At 51.2% G+C, this 16,098-nt stretch overlaps 1 protein-coding gene across 2 annotated transcripts; it reads left to right on the forward strand.

Annotated features, from left to right (window-relative positions):
- The first annotated feature begins 6,694 nt into the window (after nucleotides 1-6,694).
- On the forward strand, nucleotides 6,695-15,766 carry SPNS1 (SPNS lysolipid transporter 1, lysophospholipid). 2 transcript variants are annotated; one of them, XM_052657496.1, is made up of 13 exons: nucleotides 6,695-6,771; nucleotides 6,938-7,816; nucleotides 7,913-7,978; nucleotides 9,632-9,768; nucleotides 10,932-11,083; nucleotides 11,175-11,241; nucleotides 12,036-12,181; nucleotides 12,793-12,948; nucleotides 13,260-13,449; nucleotides 13,804-13,869; nucleotides 14,374-14,472; nucleotides 14,983-15,154; nucleotides 15,434-15,766. In XM_052657496.1, exons 2-13 carry the CDS (start codon nucleotides 7,576-7,578, stop codon nucleotides 15,526-15,528), a joined length of 1,587 nt encoding a protein of 528 aa, XP_052513456.1. In that variant the 5' UTR covers nucleotides 6,695-6,771; nucleotides 6,938-7,575; the 3' UTR covers nucleotides 15,529-15,766. The 2 variants fall into 2 exon arrangements, with proteins under 2 accessions (XP_052513456.1, XP_052513465.1); XM_052657505.1 differs by lacking the exon at nucleotides 6,695-6,771 and having other exon boundaries at nucleotides 6,937-7,524; nucleotides 7,608-7,816.
- Nucleotides 15,767-16,098: the final 332 nt, after the last annotated feature.

Consider the following 16,098-nt stretch of genomic DNA (forward strand, 5'->3'; position numbering starts at 1 on the left):
TCTTCTTTTCTTTCTCAGCACTTCATCTGGGGAGGATTCAGGAAAGATTCCTCATTGTAAAAGGATTTGCAGTTGTTCTCTGATGAGAGTGATTATTCATCCTTCTAATCAAACAGATTGATCACCTGTCAGGACATCTAACACTTTCCCAATGAGAAACCTTCACAACTTGAAGGAGCCCTAATCTGGTACCACATACCAAGCTCAGCACTTTTCCTAATCACATTTATCCTCAGGGCGATCCTGGGAGGTAGGTGTGATACTTTCCACTTTACAGAAGAGAAAGAGAAGCTTGGATGAAATAACCTGTCCCAGGCCACACAGCCACAGAATGCAGAACAAGATGGAAAACCAGGTGGGCCTGTTGATGACTCAGTTAAGGAGCTATGTGCTTTTCACACTTCCGTGTGCACGCAGATCAGGTGGGGAGCTTGTCATGATGGAGATGGGGGACCCACAGTTTGGGGGTGGGGCCCGAAATGCTGCATTTCTGGTTTAAAATGATTTATTTTTGGCTGTTCTGGGTCTTCTTGCTGCATGCCACCTTCTCTAGTGGTGAGCGGGGGCTACTTTTTGTTGCAGTGCTTGGGCTTCCTATTGTGGTGGCTTCTTTTGGAGCCACCGGCTCTAGGTGCGTGGGCTTAGTTGCCCTGTGGCATGTGGGATCTTCCTAGACCAGGGATTGAACCCATGTCCCCGGCATTGGCAGGCATATACTTATCCACTGGACCACTGGAGAGGTCCGATGCTGCATGTCTAACAATGCTCCCAGATGCTGCCACACTGCTGAGTGGCAAGATGCCATTTTTCTTTTTTGTTATAGCTTCACATTTTTAAGGTGACCTGGTGGCTCAGACAGTTAAGAATCTTTCTGCAATGCAAGAGACTTGGGTTCGATCCCTGAATTGGGAGGAGCCCCTGGAGAAGGGAATAGCAACCCACTCCAGTGTTCAAAATCCCATGAACAAAGGAGTCTGGCAGGCTACAGTCCATGGGGTTGCAAAGAGTCAGACACGACTGAGTGACTAACACTTTCACTTTCACAACTTTAAAGCTTCCCATGATCCACCCTTCCCATTCCCTCCGTAAAAACCCCCACAGGACTGGTCATGTTCTCTCCTATGTGTCCCATCTTAGCCTGGACCAAGGATCTAGCTCAAAACTCCTGAGCTGTCTTTCTTGGTCTATGTCTTTCATCCCTACTAGACTGTAAGTTCCTTGAAAAAAATACTGTATCTTGTTTTTCCCAAAGATTCCCTAGCTCTGTGTCTGACACATAGAAGTTACCTAACAAATGTCTGTTGAATAAATAAATAAATCCTTTGTCTCAAAGAATCCCATTACCATTCATGAGCCCCAAACCTAAGTCTCACTCTTTTTTTGGGCTGTACTACACGATTCCCTGATGCCTAAGACAGTAAGGCGTCTGCCTGTAGTGCGGGAGACCCAGGTTTGATCCCTGGGTTGGGAAGATCCCCTGGAGAAGGAAATGGCGACCCACTCCAGTACTCTTGTCTGGAAAATTCCATGGATGGAGGAGCCTGGTAGGCTACAGTCCATGGGGTTGCAAAGAGTCAGACACAACTGAGTGACTTCACTTCACTTCACGCAGTATGTAGGGTTTTAGTTCCCTTGACTAGGGATTTAACCCAGCCCCCACTGCAGTGGAAGTATGCAGAATTTTAATCACTGGACTGCCAGGGAATTCCCTAAGTTTTGCTCTTTTTTTTTCAGATTAAAAAAAAATATGGACCATTTAAAAAGTCTTTATATTGAATTTGTTACAATATTGTTTCTGTTTTATGTTTTGATTTTTTTGGCCACAAGGCATGTGGGGTCTTAGCTCCCCGACCAGGGATTGAACCCCAACTCCCTGCATTGTAAAGTCTTAACCACTGGACTGCCAGGGAAGTCCCTCTAAGTTTTTCATTTTTAATACCTCTTTCATGGAGCCACACTCAGACGGTAAAGAATCTACCTGCAATGCAGGAGACCGGGTTTGATCCCTGGGTCAGGAAGATCCCCTGGAAAAGGGAGTGGCTACCCACTCCGGTATTCTTGCCTGGAGAACACCATGGACAGAAGAGCCTGGTGGGCTATATACAGTCCATGGGGTCTCAAAGAGTTGGATACGACTGAGCGACTAACACACACACACCTCTTTCATTCCCATAGCTTCTCCATCACCAAATCAACTGCCCCAAAGCAAGTTCACTTCCCTGCCTCTGTCCCATCCTGGTACAGGCCATCACAGCCTGCAGCCTAGTGCCACGGGTTGCTGCACCTCTGAACCCTTCCCATCCAGCCAGAGTGATTTTCTCAAATGCAAATCTGACTTAAAATGAAGGAAATCCTTAAACACGGCCCGGGCGCTGCCCAGCCTGCTCCCTACCTGCTCCCTAGCCAGCCTCCCGCTCTCACTGCCCTCCACACTGCCCTTTCAGATCCTTGTGTTCATTGTGCTTCCTTTTGTGACAGGGCAATTGCACATGCTCTTCTGCTGCCTGACTCCTCCCCAACAACTGAGGTTTTATTCAGGAGCTTACTGAGAAACTGCTCCAAAGAGTGAGCAGGCAAGGTCAGTTTACATGTATATATTTTGGTCAGGAAATACAAGCTGTCAGTATGCTTTTCGGTAAAAGATTACTGCCAGTCACAAAGAACAGATTTCTCAGGGACTTCCCTGGCGGTCCAGCAGCTGGGACTCCATGCTTCCACTGCAGGGGGCACGGGTTTGCTCCCTGGTCAGGGAACTAAGATCCCGCATGCCCCAAGGTGTGGTCCCAAACAAACAAAAACAGAAAACAAGAACAACAAAAAACAAAGAACAGTTTTCTCAAATTAATGATTATAGTACTTTTCTATGTAAGGGAAGATGCAACAATCAGGGTTCATTAAAATTCTTCTTGAAATGAGAAGAAGCATACCTAACAACCTGTTTATTCAAATCACAGCGCATCCTATTATCCTCAATTTCCTCTGTCTGGAGTACAAAGTGCTTCACCTGACTATCAACTTAATCTCTTCATCTGAAGCACCGAGTGTGCTGTTAGTCAGCAGCTGCAGCAGCTTAGTCTTTGTAAGATGTTGAGCAAAATGCCTTTTTTTTTTTTTTTTTTTTTTTACTTTTTCCCCGCTGCAGTAGGTCTTCAGAGTGGCCCACAGACTTTTCTCTAGTTGAGGCACATGAGGACTTCTCAAGTTGTGGAGCATGAGTGAAATCAAAGTGTTAGTCCTTCAGTGCTATCTGATTCTTTGTAACCCCATGGATTGCAGCCCATCAGGCTCCTCTGTCCAGGGGATTTTTCAGGCAAGAATACTGGAAAGGGTTGCCATTTCTTTCTCCAGGAGATCTTCCCGACTCAGGGATCGAACCCGGCTCTCCCACATTGCAGCCAGATTTTTTTTACTGTCTGAGCCACCAAGGAAGCCCAGGCTTGAGGGCTAAGTGCTCTTATTTTGTTTGCAGAGCTCAAGGACCACTTCCTCAGAGAGGCTATCAAACTTCCCTGAGCAGGTCAAATACCCCTGTTATCAGGTCCTTGTAACACCATATGCCAGACTTTTTTGTGACACTTGTCATAGATGAACTTTTTTCCCCAAAAAATTCCACATGTACTTACATTTCACAAACCACAATTTTCAGAGCGAAAAGTTGGGGTCCAGTTGAAACCAATAGACCTGTATGGATGTATTTATTTATCTGACCTTAAGGGAATTTTAATCTTACTTATCTGACCTTAAAGGAATTTTAATCGTGACATCCATAAAATTAAAGGACAGCTGGGGGAACTTACTGGCATCCAGTGATTAGGACTCCTCGCTTCCACTGCAGGGCATGGGTTCAACCTCTGGTTGGGGAACTAATATATCCCATGGCCAAAAATAAAAGGTACCTGTACTTGGTGAAGAATCAAATATTTTTCCCATTTGCCAAAACCAATTAGCATCAAAATATTTGTCTTTATAACCAGAAAGTTTTATTTTCATTCATGTCCAGAGGTGCTTAATGGGATTTAATTTACATGTCTAAGCGTTTACTTATTTTAAATCTACAGTTCAATGAGTGTTAACTTCCTGGGTAGCTAAATGGTAGAGAATCCACCTGCAATGCAGGAGACTCCGGTTCAATCCCTGGGTCAGGAAGATCCCCTGGAGAAGCCCCAGTATTCTTGCCTGGGAAATTCCATGGACAAAGGAACCTGGCTGGCTATGGTTCATGGGGTCACTAAAGAGTTGGAAACAACTTAGCAACTAAACAACAAGACTAGTTTTACTTAGAGTGTATGTTTATTAACTGTAGCTTGGCGACTGGGGTGAGCAGATGCTTAACAACCAGGCTGTTTTGGTGCCAGGGCTCTGTTGTGTTCAAGTCCCCTTGGGGCTAGGAGTCTCCTTGTTGTTGTTTATTCACTGAGCCGTGTCTGCACTTTTCGACCCCATGAATTGCAGCACACCAGGCCTCCCTGTCCATCACCAACTCCTGGAGTTCACTCAAACTCATGTCCATCGAGTCGGTGATGCCATCCAGCCATCTCATCCTCTGTTGTCCCCTTCTCCTCCTGCCCCCAATCCCGCTCAGCGTGAGTCTTTTCCAATGAGTCAACTCTTGGCATGAGGTGGCCAGAGTACTGGAGTTTCAGCTTTAGCATCAGTCCTTCCAATGAACACCCAGGACTGATCTCCTTTACAAAGGACTGGTTGTATCTCCTTGCAGTCCAAGGGACTCTCAAGAGTCTTCTCCAACACCATAGTTCAAAAGCATCAACTCTTCAGCGCTCAGCTTTCTTCACAGTCCAACTCTCACATCCATACATGACCACAGGAAAAACCATAGCCTTGACTAGATGGACCTTAGTTGGCAAAGTAATGTCTCTGCTTTTGAATATGCTATCTAGCTTGGTCATAACTTTTCTTCCAAAGAGTAAGCGTCTTTTAATTTCATGGCTGCAATCACCATCTGCAGTGATTTTGGAGCCCCCCAAAATAAAGTCTGACACTGTTTCCACTGTTTCCCCATCTATTTCCCATGAAGTGATGGGACCAGATGCCATGATCTTCGTTTTCTGAATGTTGAGCTTTAAGCCAACTTTTTCACTCTTCTCTTTCACTTCATCAAGAGGATTTTTAGTTCCTCTTCACTTTCTGCTGTAAGGGTGGTGTCATCTGCATATCTGAGGTTATTGATGTTTCTCCTGGCAATCTTGATTCCAGCTTGTGCTTCTTCCAGCCCAGCGTTTCTCATGATGTACTCTGCATAGAAGTTAAATAAGCAGGGTGACAATATACAGCCTTGGCGTACTCCTTTTCCTATTTGGAACCAGTCTGTTGTTCCATGTCCAGTTCTAACTGTTGCTTCCTGACCTGCATATAGGTTTCTCAAGAGGCAGGTCAGGTGGTCTGGTATTCCCATCTCTTTCAGAATTTTCCACAGTTTATTGTGATCCACACAGTCAAAGGCTTTGGTATAGTCAATAAAGCAGAAATAGATGTTTTTCTGGAACTCTCTTGCTCTCTTGCTTTTTCCATGATCCAGCAGATGTTGGCAATTTGATCTCTGGTTCCTCTGCCTTTTCTAAAACCAGCTTGAACATCTGGAAGTTCACGGTTCACGTATTGCTGAAGCCTGGCTTGGAGAATTTTGAGCATTACTTTACTAGGGTGTGAGATGAGTGCAATTGTGTGGAAGTTTGAGCATTCTTTGGTATTGCCTTTCTTTGGGATTGGAATGAAAACTGACCTTTTCCAGTCCTGTGGCCACTTTTGAGTTTTCAAAATTTGCTGGCATATTGAGTGCAGCACTTTCACAGCATCATCTTCCAGCATTTGAAATAGCTCAGCTGGAATTCCCTCACCTCTAGTAGCTTTCTTCATAGTGATGCTTTCTAAGGCCCACTTGACTTCACATTCCAGGATATCTGGCTCTAGGTGAGTGATCACACCATCGTGATTATCTTGGTTGTGAAGATCTTTTTTGTACAGTTCTTCTGTGTATTCTTGCCACCTCTTCTTAATATCTTTTGCTTCTGTTAGGTCCATACCATTTCTGTCCTTTATTGTGCCCATCTTTGCATGAAATGTTCCCTTGGTATCTCTAATTTTCTTGAAGAGATCTCTAGTCTTTCCCATTCTGTTCTTTTCCTCTATTTCTTTGCATTGATCGCCGAGGAAGGCTTTCTTATCTCTCCTTGCTATTCTTTGGAACTCTGTATTCAGATGCTTATATTTTTCCTTTTCTCCTTTGCTTTTCGCTTCTCTTCTTTTCACAGCTATTTGTAAGGCCTCCCTAGACAGCCATTTTGCTTTTTTGCATTTCTTTTCCACGGGGATGGTCTTGATCCCTGTCTCCTATACAGTGTAAGGAACCTCTGTTCATAGTTCATCAGGCACTCTATCAGGTCTAGTCCCTTAAATCTATTTCTCACTTCCACTGTATAATCATAAGGGATTTGATTTAGGTCATACCTGAATGGTCTAGTGGTTTTCCCTACTTTCTTCAATTTAAGTCTAAATTTGGCAATAAGGAGTTCATGATCTGAGCCACAGTCCTTATCCCCTGCCTATTTCAAGTGAGACCATCTGAGGGCGCAACGACCTTGGTCCCGCTGGGAGGTGAGGAAACACTGGCTCCAGAAGCCGCGGCTGGAGTGTGGGGACGCTTTCAACATCCGCTGGGAAAGTTCAGGGGTTTACCCTGAACTGGCTGGGTTGGGGAACTGGAAAAGTAGGGACGGGGTCGCGCTGTTCACCACTCATTCATTCATCCAACAGGTATGAAAGCCCCAACCTGGACACCATGGGGGAGAGAGTCAGAGCTGTTTGTTGGCACGTCTAGAGGCCATGGGGTCGCAAAGAGTCGGACACGACTGAGTGACTGAACTGAAATGTGAGATGTTTACTATTTCCAGGAGCTTTTAAGGCGCCATTATCTCATTAGATCTCCTTCGATAAGAGGTCTGCCCAGTAGCGCTGCAGATAAGGAAGCCAGAGATTCAGAGCGGGGAGGCGCTGCACCAGCTCACCCAGACACCTTTAGGTCGCTGGTCACGGCGGGAACGCAGCCGGCGGAGGACCCCAGCGAGCGGCAAGAGTCAGCTGATGTGGGAGAGGCTGCGAGGCCGCAGGGGCGCGCTCGGCCTCCGTAGCCGCGTCGGGGCGCCGGAGCGTCTACCGCCCCAGCCCCTACTCCAGGGTCACATGACCGGCTCTTAGGCAACATGGCGGTGGCCGTATTGCAGCACCCTGGCTGAGTGACCGCGACTGCAAGTGGGCTCCTACCCGGGGCGAGGGGTGGCCTCAACCGGGGAGCAGAGGACCACAAACTCTCCTCAACCCGTTCCTGTCTCCGATCTCACCCGAGTTCCACTGGTCCCCTCCGCGCGGTGTGTCCGCCGGCGCGGGGACGCATGATAGAGCCCGGCTGCCATCCCCCGGCTCTGTGCTTCGGGGCAAGCTCCTCTCGTGTGTCCAGGCACATCTCCTTCGCCTGGGTTCCCTCCTTTCTCCAGCCTCCTCCCCTCGCAGGTGGGATCGTCGGTGGGACCGTAGCGCGGGCGGGCGCGGCCCACCGGGGCCATGTCTGGGTCCGACACCGCGCCCTTCCTCAGCCAGGCGGATGACACGGACGACGGGCCGGCGCCCGGCACCCCAGGGTTGCCGGGGTCCATGGGGAACCCGAAGTCCGAGGATCCCGAGGTCCTGGACCAGGAAGGACTGCAGCGCATCACGGGCTTGTCTTCGGGCCGTTCGGCTCTCATAGTGGCCGTGCTGTGTTACATCAATCTCCTCAACTACATGGACCGCTTCACCGTGGCTGGTACTGACTGTTGGGAGAAAGTTAGAAGAGGGGAAGGGAGCGGGGTCCTGAGTGGGGCTGCCTCGGACGGCCCATCCTGAGTCTTCTCCTTCCCAGGAGTCCTTCCGGACATTGAGCAGTTCTTCGACATCGGAGACGGTAGCTCCGGCCTCATCCAGACCGGTAAGTGGAGGCTAGGCACAGGCAGCGGCTCTTTCTGTCCTGTCCTCCTTGAGGCCACATGCTGGCCTGCCTGGGGCCTCATTTTTGGGAGGTACTGTGACCAGAGCTAGGGGAGATGGCCTCGACTCTACCCTGAAGCTGTCCTGTTTGAATAGGACACCGCATTTAAAGAGATTTCAAGAGGCAGTCAGTTTAGTGTGATGGTATTTAGGCAGACGGGTTTAAACATCAGCTTTTCACTGAATGTGATGGTAGGTAAGGCCCTCAGTTTCTCTAAGCCTCACTTTCCTTGTGGGTGAGATGGAACTCATAATAACCAGACTCACCTCCTAGGGCTGATGTGAGGATTAAATGAGGTAATGCCTATGAAGTGGCTTGTGCAATGTCGGCAAATGGTAGGCACCCAGTAAATAGTGGCAGGAGGGGAAGAGGTGAGTGTTACTTGTTCAGAACTTTGGGATTCATGGGAGAGGCAAAGCCAAGACCTACTCCTCTTTACCTTCCTTCCCTCCTTCATTCATTTCTGAGCACCTACCTGTGCCAGGCAGGAAGTGCTGATGACATCCAAAGAGCATGGCAAGACCTTGTACTCTCATTGTCTTCTAATCCTTTTTATCAGCCAAAGAATCTGGGTTATTATTCTTATTTTATAAAGGAAGTAGGTAGTATTTTTATAAAGAAAAAATATTTTTAAAGCTATACTTTTATAAAGAAACTGAGGCTTGGAGAGAAGTTAAGACTTGCCTAGGGTCATACAACAAGTTTGAAGCAGAAGAGGAGTTTGAAACAAGGTCTTGCAGTGTTTTTTGCTCCACTCCGGGCCACTAAGGAAATGGAGATATCTAAGCCAAAGTTGGATGGAATGAGAACGGGATCACAGGTCCAGTTCTGCCCAGCTCTAAAGAGTTGTTGAGTTAGAGAAGAAACAGGTCTTTCTTGGCAACCTTGTTCACATTTTCATTCAACTCATGTTTGCTGGGCACCTGTTTTGTGCCAGGCATTGTGTTAAGGGATGGAAACACAGTCATGCCCATTACAGGCAAGGTCTTTTTCTTCCTGGAGCTAACGTTTTTCTGTGCATGAGGGGGCAACAGTCCCTAAACTACAATGAGATAGTGTTCTATAGGAATAACCGTTATGTCAAAGAAGACAGAGTAGATGAGATAGAGAGAGATTGGATATGTGGTGGTTGGGAAGGTTTCTGAGCCGAAGGTAAAGGAGCTGAAGTCTGTGAAGCTCAGGCGAGAGGAGAGATTGTTCAAGATGGAGAGGACAGCATCTCCATAGCCTTCAATACCAAAGCCTTAAGTTGGTGCTGAACTTGGCAGTTGGACCATTGGGGTGCAGAGTGGAAATGTGGATAAGCGTGAGTTTGGAGAGGTAGGGAGGGGCTGGATCAGATAAGATTTCGGGCCAGGGTATGGAGGATAGGATAAGTCAGCTGGGCCATCCATTCTACAGTGGAAGATTTGAAAGACATTACAGATGGGGTTGGATGACTACTCCCCCTACCCCAATCCATCCACACCCCAAAAGGAAGCTGTGATGGTTTCAGGATCGGGAGTTATTCTATCCCTCTTCATACTCCCAAGCTGGGGTGGAGGGTGGGGTAGGGGTACTGAGGCTGGGCTGTGACTCTCTGCTTCCCCCCAGTGTTCATCTCCAGTTACATGGTGTTGGCACCTGTATTTGGCTACCTGGGTGACAGGTACAATCGGAAGTATCTCATGTGCGGGGGCATTGCCTTCTGGTCTCTGGTGACACTGGGGTCGTCCTTCATCCCCAGAGAGGTGAGGTCCCATGCTGGTTCCTGCTTCCACCCCCTGCCCCCACCCCCTGCCCCAGCCCTCCCATCAGTCTTTGCTGCTGCTCTTTGGAGTCACTGCAGAGTGGGCCTGGGGAGCTTGTGTGCTTCCCTTGGTCCTTACCATCTTTTATCCCTTGCCTGCCTAAATCATCTGCCTATCCCATCCTCTCCCCTGTTCTTCCAGAACCTTCTGTCCATCATCCCCTCTCGCCCTTTGACTGGCGATTGACTCCTTCCACTGCATACCAAATGCTCCCGTTCCTCTGCCATGGGAAAAACCTTGCCCAACTGCCCTCTGTTTGTCTTCCTATTCCTAGCCAGACTTCCCCAAAGGACCCCTTACCCCAGCTCCAGTCTGGGTGAAGGGGCAACTGGTCAAAGGCTCTGCTTTGCCTGTACTTCCTCTCCTCACACTCCCGCCTTGAGCACCGCTGGCTTACCTGCCCCCACCACTCCATTGCCAAAGTCAACAGGGCCCTCTCAGTTGCTAACTGTAGCTCCCAACTTCCTAGGCCTGTTCTCCCTTAATCTCCTGGGAGCCTCTGGCTCTGTTGACCCACTTCTTCCTTCCAGAAACTCTTCTGACTTCTCGGACTCCCCTGTTCTGGTTTTCGCCCCGCCTCCCTGGCTGTTGCTTCTTTACAGAACTCTCCTCTGTCTGTTGTCACTCTCTGCCCTGGGACTCTGTCTCAGCCCCAGACACTATGTCCTCTCCTTGGGTGATCGTGCCTTGTCCTTAGCTTCTGGTGTCTTTGGCAGACAAATAACCCCCCACCTAAGATCATTATTCATTGCTGCGGTGTCTTGGATGGGTGGATGAGATAGAAATAAAGATTTATTTTGCACCAGTAGGTGCAAAATAATGAATAGACCTTTTGTGGTCCAGTTCTCACAGTAGTTACGTGAACAAGTTGTTGTTATTATCCCCTTTTGCAGATAAGGAAACTGAGGCTCAGAGAGGTTAAGTTGCTTTCTCAGAGTCACAGCTAGTAAGTAGTGGAGCCAGGATTCAAGCTCAGGTCTGTTTGCTTCTGAAACCCAGGCCTCTCCTGCTATCCCCGCCACCTCCCCAGAGCGGGCTGGTGAGATTGGCGGGGAGGCTGGCCGCAGAGCGGGGTGCCACCTCCCCCATATCTCATTCCCCAGCGATTCTGGCTGCTCCTCCTGACCCGGGGCCTGGTGGGGGTTGGGGAGGCCAGTTACTCCACCATCGCGCCCACCCTCATCGCTGACCTCTTCGTGGCAGACCAGCGGAGTCGGATGCTCAGTGTCTTCTACTTTGCCATCCCAGTGGGCAGGTGAGTGGACCTCGAGCCTGATAGAGAGGCAGGAGGGCCTCACCTGGGACGTGACTGACCAGCTGTCTCCTCCCCCACCCTCTTTCCCCAGCGGTCTGGGTTACATTGCAGGCTCCAAAGTGAAGGATGTGGCCGGAGATTGGCACTGGGCTCTGCGGGTGAGTTGGGTCACAGCCTGGGAGAAGGTCAGCAATATGCTCACTGATGCACCCTTTTTTACCTTCAGGCACCCCCCCCCCCCCCTTTTAAGGCATTGCTCACTCTGCTAAGCCTGCGGGAAACCTGCCCTAACCATGAAGCCACACACTAGATAAAACTCTTGGTTACAGGTGACAGAAGCCTCTGTAAACTGTAAGCCCCTTGATGGGGCTGCATTGGAAAGTCCCAGGGTGGGCTTCAGATGAAGCTGGATCCAGGACACCACACTGTCCCAGGAACTTGCTCATCTTTTCTCTCAGCTCTACTTTCCCCTGTGTTATCTTCATTCTCAAGCAAATGAAAGCTCCACGTGTTTATCTTCCCATTTAGAAACTTCAGCAGCCTGGGTCCTTGAGCAGTAGTCCTGGATGGTGTCTGATTAGTTGAATGCAGGTCACATGCCTTCCACTGAATCAACCACCAAGGCCTGGGAGGTTAACGTGACTCTTGTTGGCTAAGTCTGGGTTTCAAGCCCCACCCTGTTTGAACCAAATAGGGAGTGGTTTCCCAAAAGAAAGTTAGGGAAAGTCCGTTGTTACCGAGGAGGGAGCAGTTAGGCTTGAAGAAACGGGGTCCATTGACAGTGACAGTCATCCCTCCCCTCAGTCACAGGTTTAACTTCCTTGAGCCAGCACTCACTGGTTGTTTGAGGTCTCGGGCCCTGAGTTGCCTTTACACACGCTTATGGTCTCTCATTCCCCAGGGTTGAGCACCTCCCAGCCTGTTCCCTTCCTGAAGCCCACTCTTTCCCCAGGTGACGCCAGGTCTAGGAGTGCTGGCTGTCGTGCTGCTGTTCCTGGTAGTACGGGAGCCACCAAGGGGAGCTGTGGAGCGCCACTCAGACTCGCCGCCCCTGAACCCCACCTCGTGGTGGGCAGATCTGAGGGCTCTGGCAAGAAAGTGAGTTTCAGTTCAGTCGCTCAGTCGTGTCCGACTCTTTGCGACCCCAGGGACTGCGGCATGCCAGGCTTCTCTGTCCATCACCAACTCCCGGAGCTTGCTGAAACTCATGTCCATCGAGTCGGTGATGCCATCCAACCATCTCATCCTCTGTCATCCCCTTCTCCTCCCGCCTTCAGTCTTTCCCAGCATCAGGGTCTTTTCCAGTGAGTCAGTTCTTTAAATCAGGTGGCCAAAGTATTGGAGTTTCAGCTTCAGCATCAGTCCTTCCAATGAATATTCAGGACTGATTTCCTTTACTGGAAACTGACTGGTTTAATCTGAGTTTAGTTGGAACCTAACATCTGAAGCCCCCAGGGAGGCCCTGGGGTCTGTTTTGAGATTTACATGGGTGTGGTCTTTGTTGTCTTCTATCCGACGACCCTACCCCAAGGCAAGGAATGCTTGGCCCCTTTGTGGCAGCTACCTGAATTACAGGCCCAGATCCTGGAGCTGGAACCACCATTATACCCAGTGCCCAGGCAATTCAAATAAGCCAGAGAGGGAGAACAGAGGTCTCTGACCCTGATGCCTCAGTGGAGTCTGACTTCCTCCCTCCCGATTGTCCGCAGTCCCAGCTTCATCCTGTCTTCCCTTGGTTTCACTGCCGTGGCCTTTGTCACGGGCTCCCTGGCTCTTTGGGCCCCTGCTTTCTTGCTGCGTTCCCGTGTGGTCTTGGGGGAGACCCCACCCTGCCTTCCTGGAGACTCCTGCTCTTCCTCTGACAGGTACCCGGATGGGGACTGGGCTGGGGGGCCCTGCAGGTGTCAGGGGATGAAGTGGAGAGGGTCTGTGATTCAGACTCAAGCAAGGAGAGTCTGAATCCTGACTCCACAGCTACTTCCTCTTGCACAGTCTCGGTTTCCTGGTCTGGGAGTAGGTGTCTTCCTCTTGGAGCTTTGTATGCCATAGGGTTCTGTGCCTAGATAGACCTGGGTTGTGAGCGTGGCTGCGATGGACCATCTCTGGGCCTTGGGGGTGAGGCTAGGGGGCTTGGCAGGCAGAAGGACTAGCCCCCCTTTTCCTCCCCCTCCCCTAGTCTCATCTTCGGACTCATCACCTGCCTCACTGGCGTTCTGGGTGTGGGCCTTGGCGTGGAGATCAGCCGCCGCCTTCGCCGCACCAACCCCCGGGCTGACCCGCTGGTTTGTGCTGCTGGCCTCCTGGGCTCTGCACCTTTCCTCTTCCTGGCCCTCGCCTGCGCCCGTGGCAGCATCGTGGCCACCTATGTGAGTATCCAGCAGGTGTCTAGGCGGGTGGTCTAGGTCCAGGGTGGAGGGATGGTGCACTGAGGGGCAGGATTGGGGTCAGAGCCGACTCTGGAGCAGGAATGGCTGGATTTGCATCTCAGCTCTGGCCATTCTTAGCTGTGTGACATTGGGCAAGTGACTTAACCTCTCTGTGCTCAGTGTCAACTGCTGTAAAATGGGAATGCTAGTAGCACCTGTCTCCAAGGGGTGTTGTGAGGGTCAAAGGAATTAATAGAGGGGCCTGGTACCTGGTGAGCCCTCCACATGTCTGCTCATGTTGTGGTGAGACCCACCCCATCCCCCCTCCTTCACCACCTACCTCCCATCCTCCAGATTTTCATTTTTATTGGAGAGACACTGTTGTCCATGAACTGGGCCATCGTGGCTGATATTCTGCTGGTAAGTAGGTGTCTGGCCCAAGGTTACCCCAGTGGCTGATGGGAGCGGGCAGTGGGTAGGAAACCTCATGTGTGCTAAGTCACTTCAGTCGTGTCCGATTCTTTGCAACCCTATCGACACTGTACCCCTCCAGGCTCCTCTGTCCATGGGATTCTCCAGGCAAGAATACTGGAGTGGGTTGCCAGGCCCTCCTCCAGGGGATCTTCCTGACTCAGGGATTGAACTCACATCTCTTATGTCTCCTGCACTGGAAGGCGGGTTCTTTACCACTAGCGCCACCTGGGAAGCCCCATAGGGAACCTCACTTGTCTTGAATTGTAGTGGTCATCCCTTTTTCAGAACCTAGCCCTGAGACTGACTTCCAGCCCCAAGTGGGCCTGTAGTTTGGGCCTGCCCTGCCCTTCATCCTAGCCACACCTCTGAGCTGTGGTTCCCCTGATGTCAGCCTAGGGTGTGCCTTACTCCTCTCCTTACCGTCTGCCTCCTGCTCCTCTCTCCCACCAGTACGTGGTGATCCCCACACGACGCTCCACTGCTGAAGCCTTCCAGATTGTACTGTCCCACCTGCTAGGTGATGCTGGGAGCCCGTATCTCATTGGTTCGGTGAGCAGGACCTCTTGGCCAGGCCTGGGCTGGGCTTCAGGGGGACCCTATGTTCCTGGCACCAGCCAGTCACCAGCGGCCAAATTAGAGGGTCCAGTCCAAGTGAGGCATCCGAGTCCCTGTGCCAGGCACCCCTCACCTCGAAGCCTCAGCTCGGCCGGCAGGATTTTGTCTTGGTAGATTTCCACCGGTGAGGTCCTGGCTTAAGTCTACTTCGTTCTTCTGGAGTTTGGAGGTTTCCTTTTCATGCCTCTTCCTTCTGACTTTTCTTTTCCTTCTTTTTTTTTTTTTTTAAGATTTTTTTGATGAAAAATTCTGCAAAGTCTTTGTTGAATTTGTCACAATATTGCTTCTGTTTTATGTTTTGGTTTGTTGGCTGTGAGGCATGCGGGATCTTAGCTCCCCGACCAGGGGTCAAACCCACGCCCCCTGCGCTGGAAGGCCAAGTCTTAGCTACTGGACCGCCAGGGAAGTCCCTCTCTTGACTTCTCTTTCCCTGTCTCCCTGCAGATCTCTGACCGCCTGCGCCGGGACTGGCCCCCCTCCTTCTTGTCCGAGTTCCGGGCCCTGCAGTTCTCACTCATGCTCTGCGCCTTCGTGGGGGCACTCGGGGGCGCGGCCTTCCTGGGCACTGCCATCTTCATCGAGAGCGACCGCCGGCAGGCTCAGCTGCACGTGCAGGGTCGGTCGGGCCTCCCCTCTGTCAGTCCACAGTTCCCTGTCTAGCTTCATGATGCTGCCTGCTTGTCAGTCTGTCTGCCCGCCCAGCCCTGTGTACCTGGCCTCTCTCAGTCCTCAGCCCTCCCCTTCCTCGGCTTCGGGGCTGCCTGACCCATGAGCTCATGCCCGGCTGTATGCCCATCTCTGCTGCCCTGTCCATTTGCCACTGCTTGTTTGTCCCCTTCCTGGGCCTATGTCTGTCTGTCCATCCAGCCCTGGCTCTGATTCTCTTCCCTGGCAGGTCTGTTGCCTGAAACCGGGCCTACCGATGACCGGATCGTGGTGCCCCAGCGAGGACGCTCCACCCGGGTCCCTGTGTCCAGTGTGCTTATCTGAGGGATCACCGCTTGCTATCTGCAGACCTATCACAGCTGGCTCTGGGCCCACCCCAGGAGGTGCCCAGGCCCCAACTCCTCGGCTAGCCCGTTTTCCGGGAGGGGCCTTGGGCCATGTTCCAGCTCCCACACACTACATGGGTGGCCAAGTGGGGACACTGGGGGCTCGGGACGGGGGAGCCCCTGCCCCTGGAGCAGCCCTGGGGGTTCGGTGCTATTTGTAACTGAATAAAATTTGTAGCCAGAACCCCAAGTGCCTGCTGGAGTCTCTCTGGGTTAGGGACCTCTGATCTCTGGATGGTGGGGGAATGCCCCCTCTCTACCCCCAGGGTCCCAGCGGCTGTCGGGTGACCCCCGTGGGCCCTGGGGCAAAGCCCTGTCCTTCTGGGCCGGTGAGCATTGGGGTGGAGTGAGCTGGCTTTGTGTGACCGTGAGTCATGCCCGTGTCTCCCCTAGAGCCCGCCCTCCTTCGCAGGCCGGCCAGGGCGAGGTGGGGGTGGGCACACCCAGGGGCCCCTCAGAATTCCCGGTGTCGGAGCCTCTCCTTGCTGCCTCCGTGAGCCACAGCTGC

This window comes from Budorcas taxicolor, chromosome 2 (assembly GCF_023091745.1).
Source record: "Budorcas taxicolor isolate Tak-1 chromosome 2, Takin1.1, whole genome shotgun sequence".
Classification (NCBI taxonomy): domain Eukaryota; kingdom Metazoa; phylum Chordata; class Mammalia; order Artiodactyla; family Bovidae; genus Budorcas; species Budorcas taxicolor.

Excerpts from the sequence above, each read along its gene's own strand:
- SPNS1 (XM_052657496.1), top strand. The coding sequence starts at position 7,576 with ATGTCTGGGTCCGACACCGCGCCCTTCCTCAGCCAGGCGGATGACACG. Across the intron at positions 13,450-13,803 it reads GCAGCATCGTGGCCACCTAT|ATTTTCATTTTTATTGGAGA; the intron begins GTGAGTATCCAG and ends CCCATCCTCCAG. Across the intron at positions 14,473-14,982 it reads GCCCGTATCTCATTGGTTCG|ATCTCTGACCGCCTGCGCCG; the intron begins GTGAGCAGGACC and ends GTCTCCCTGCAG.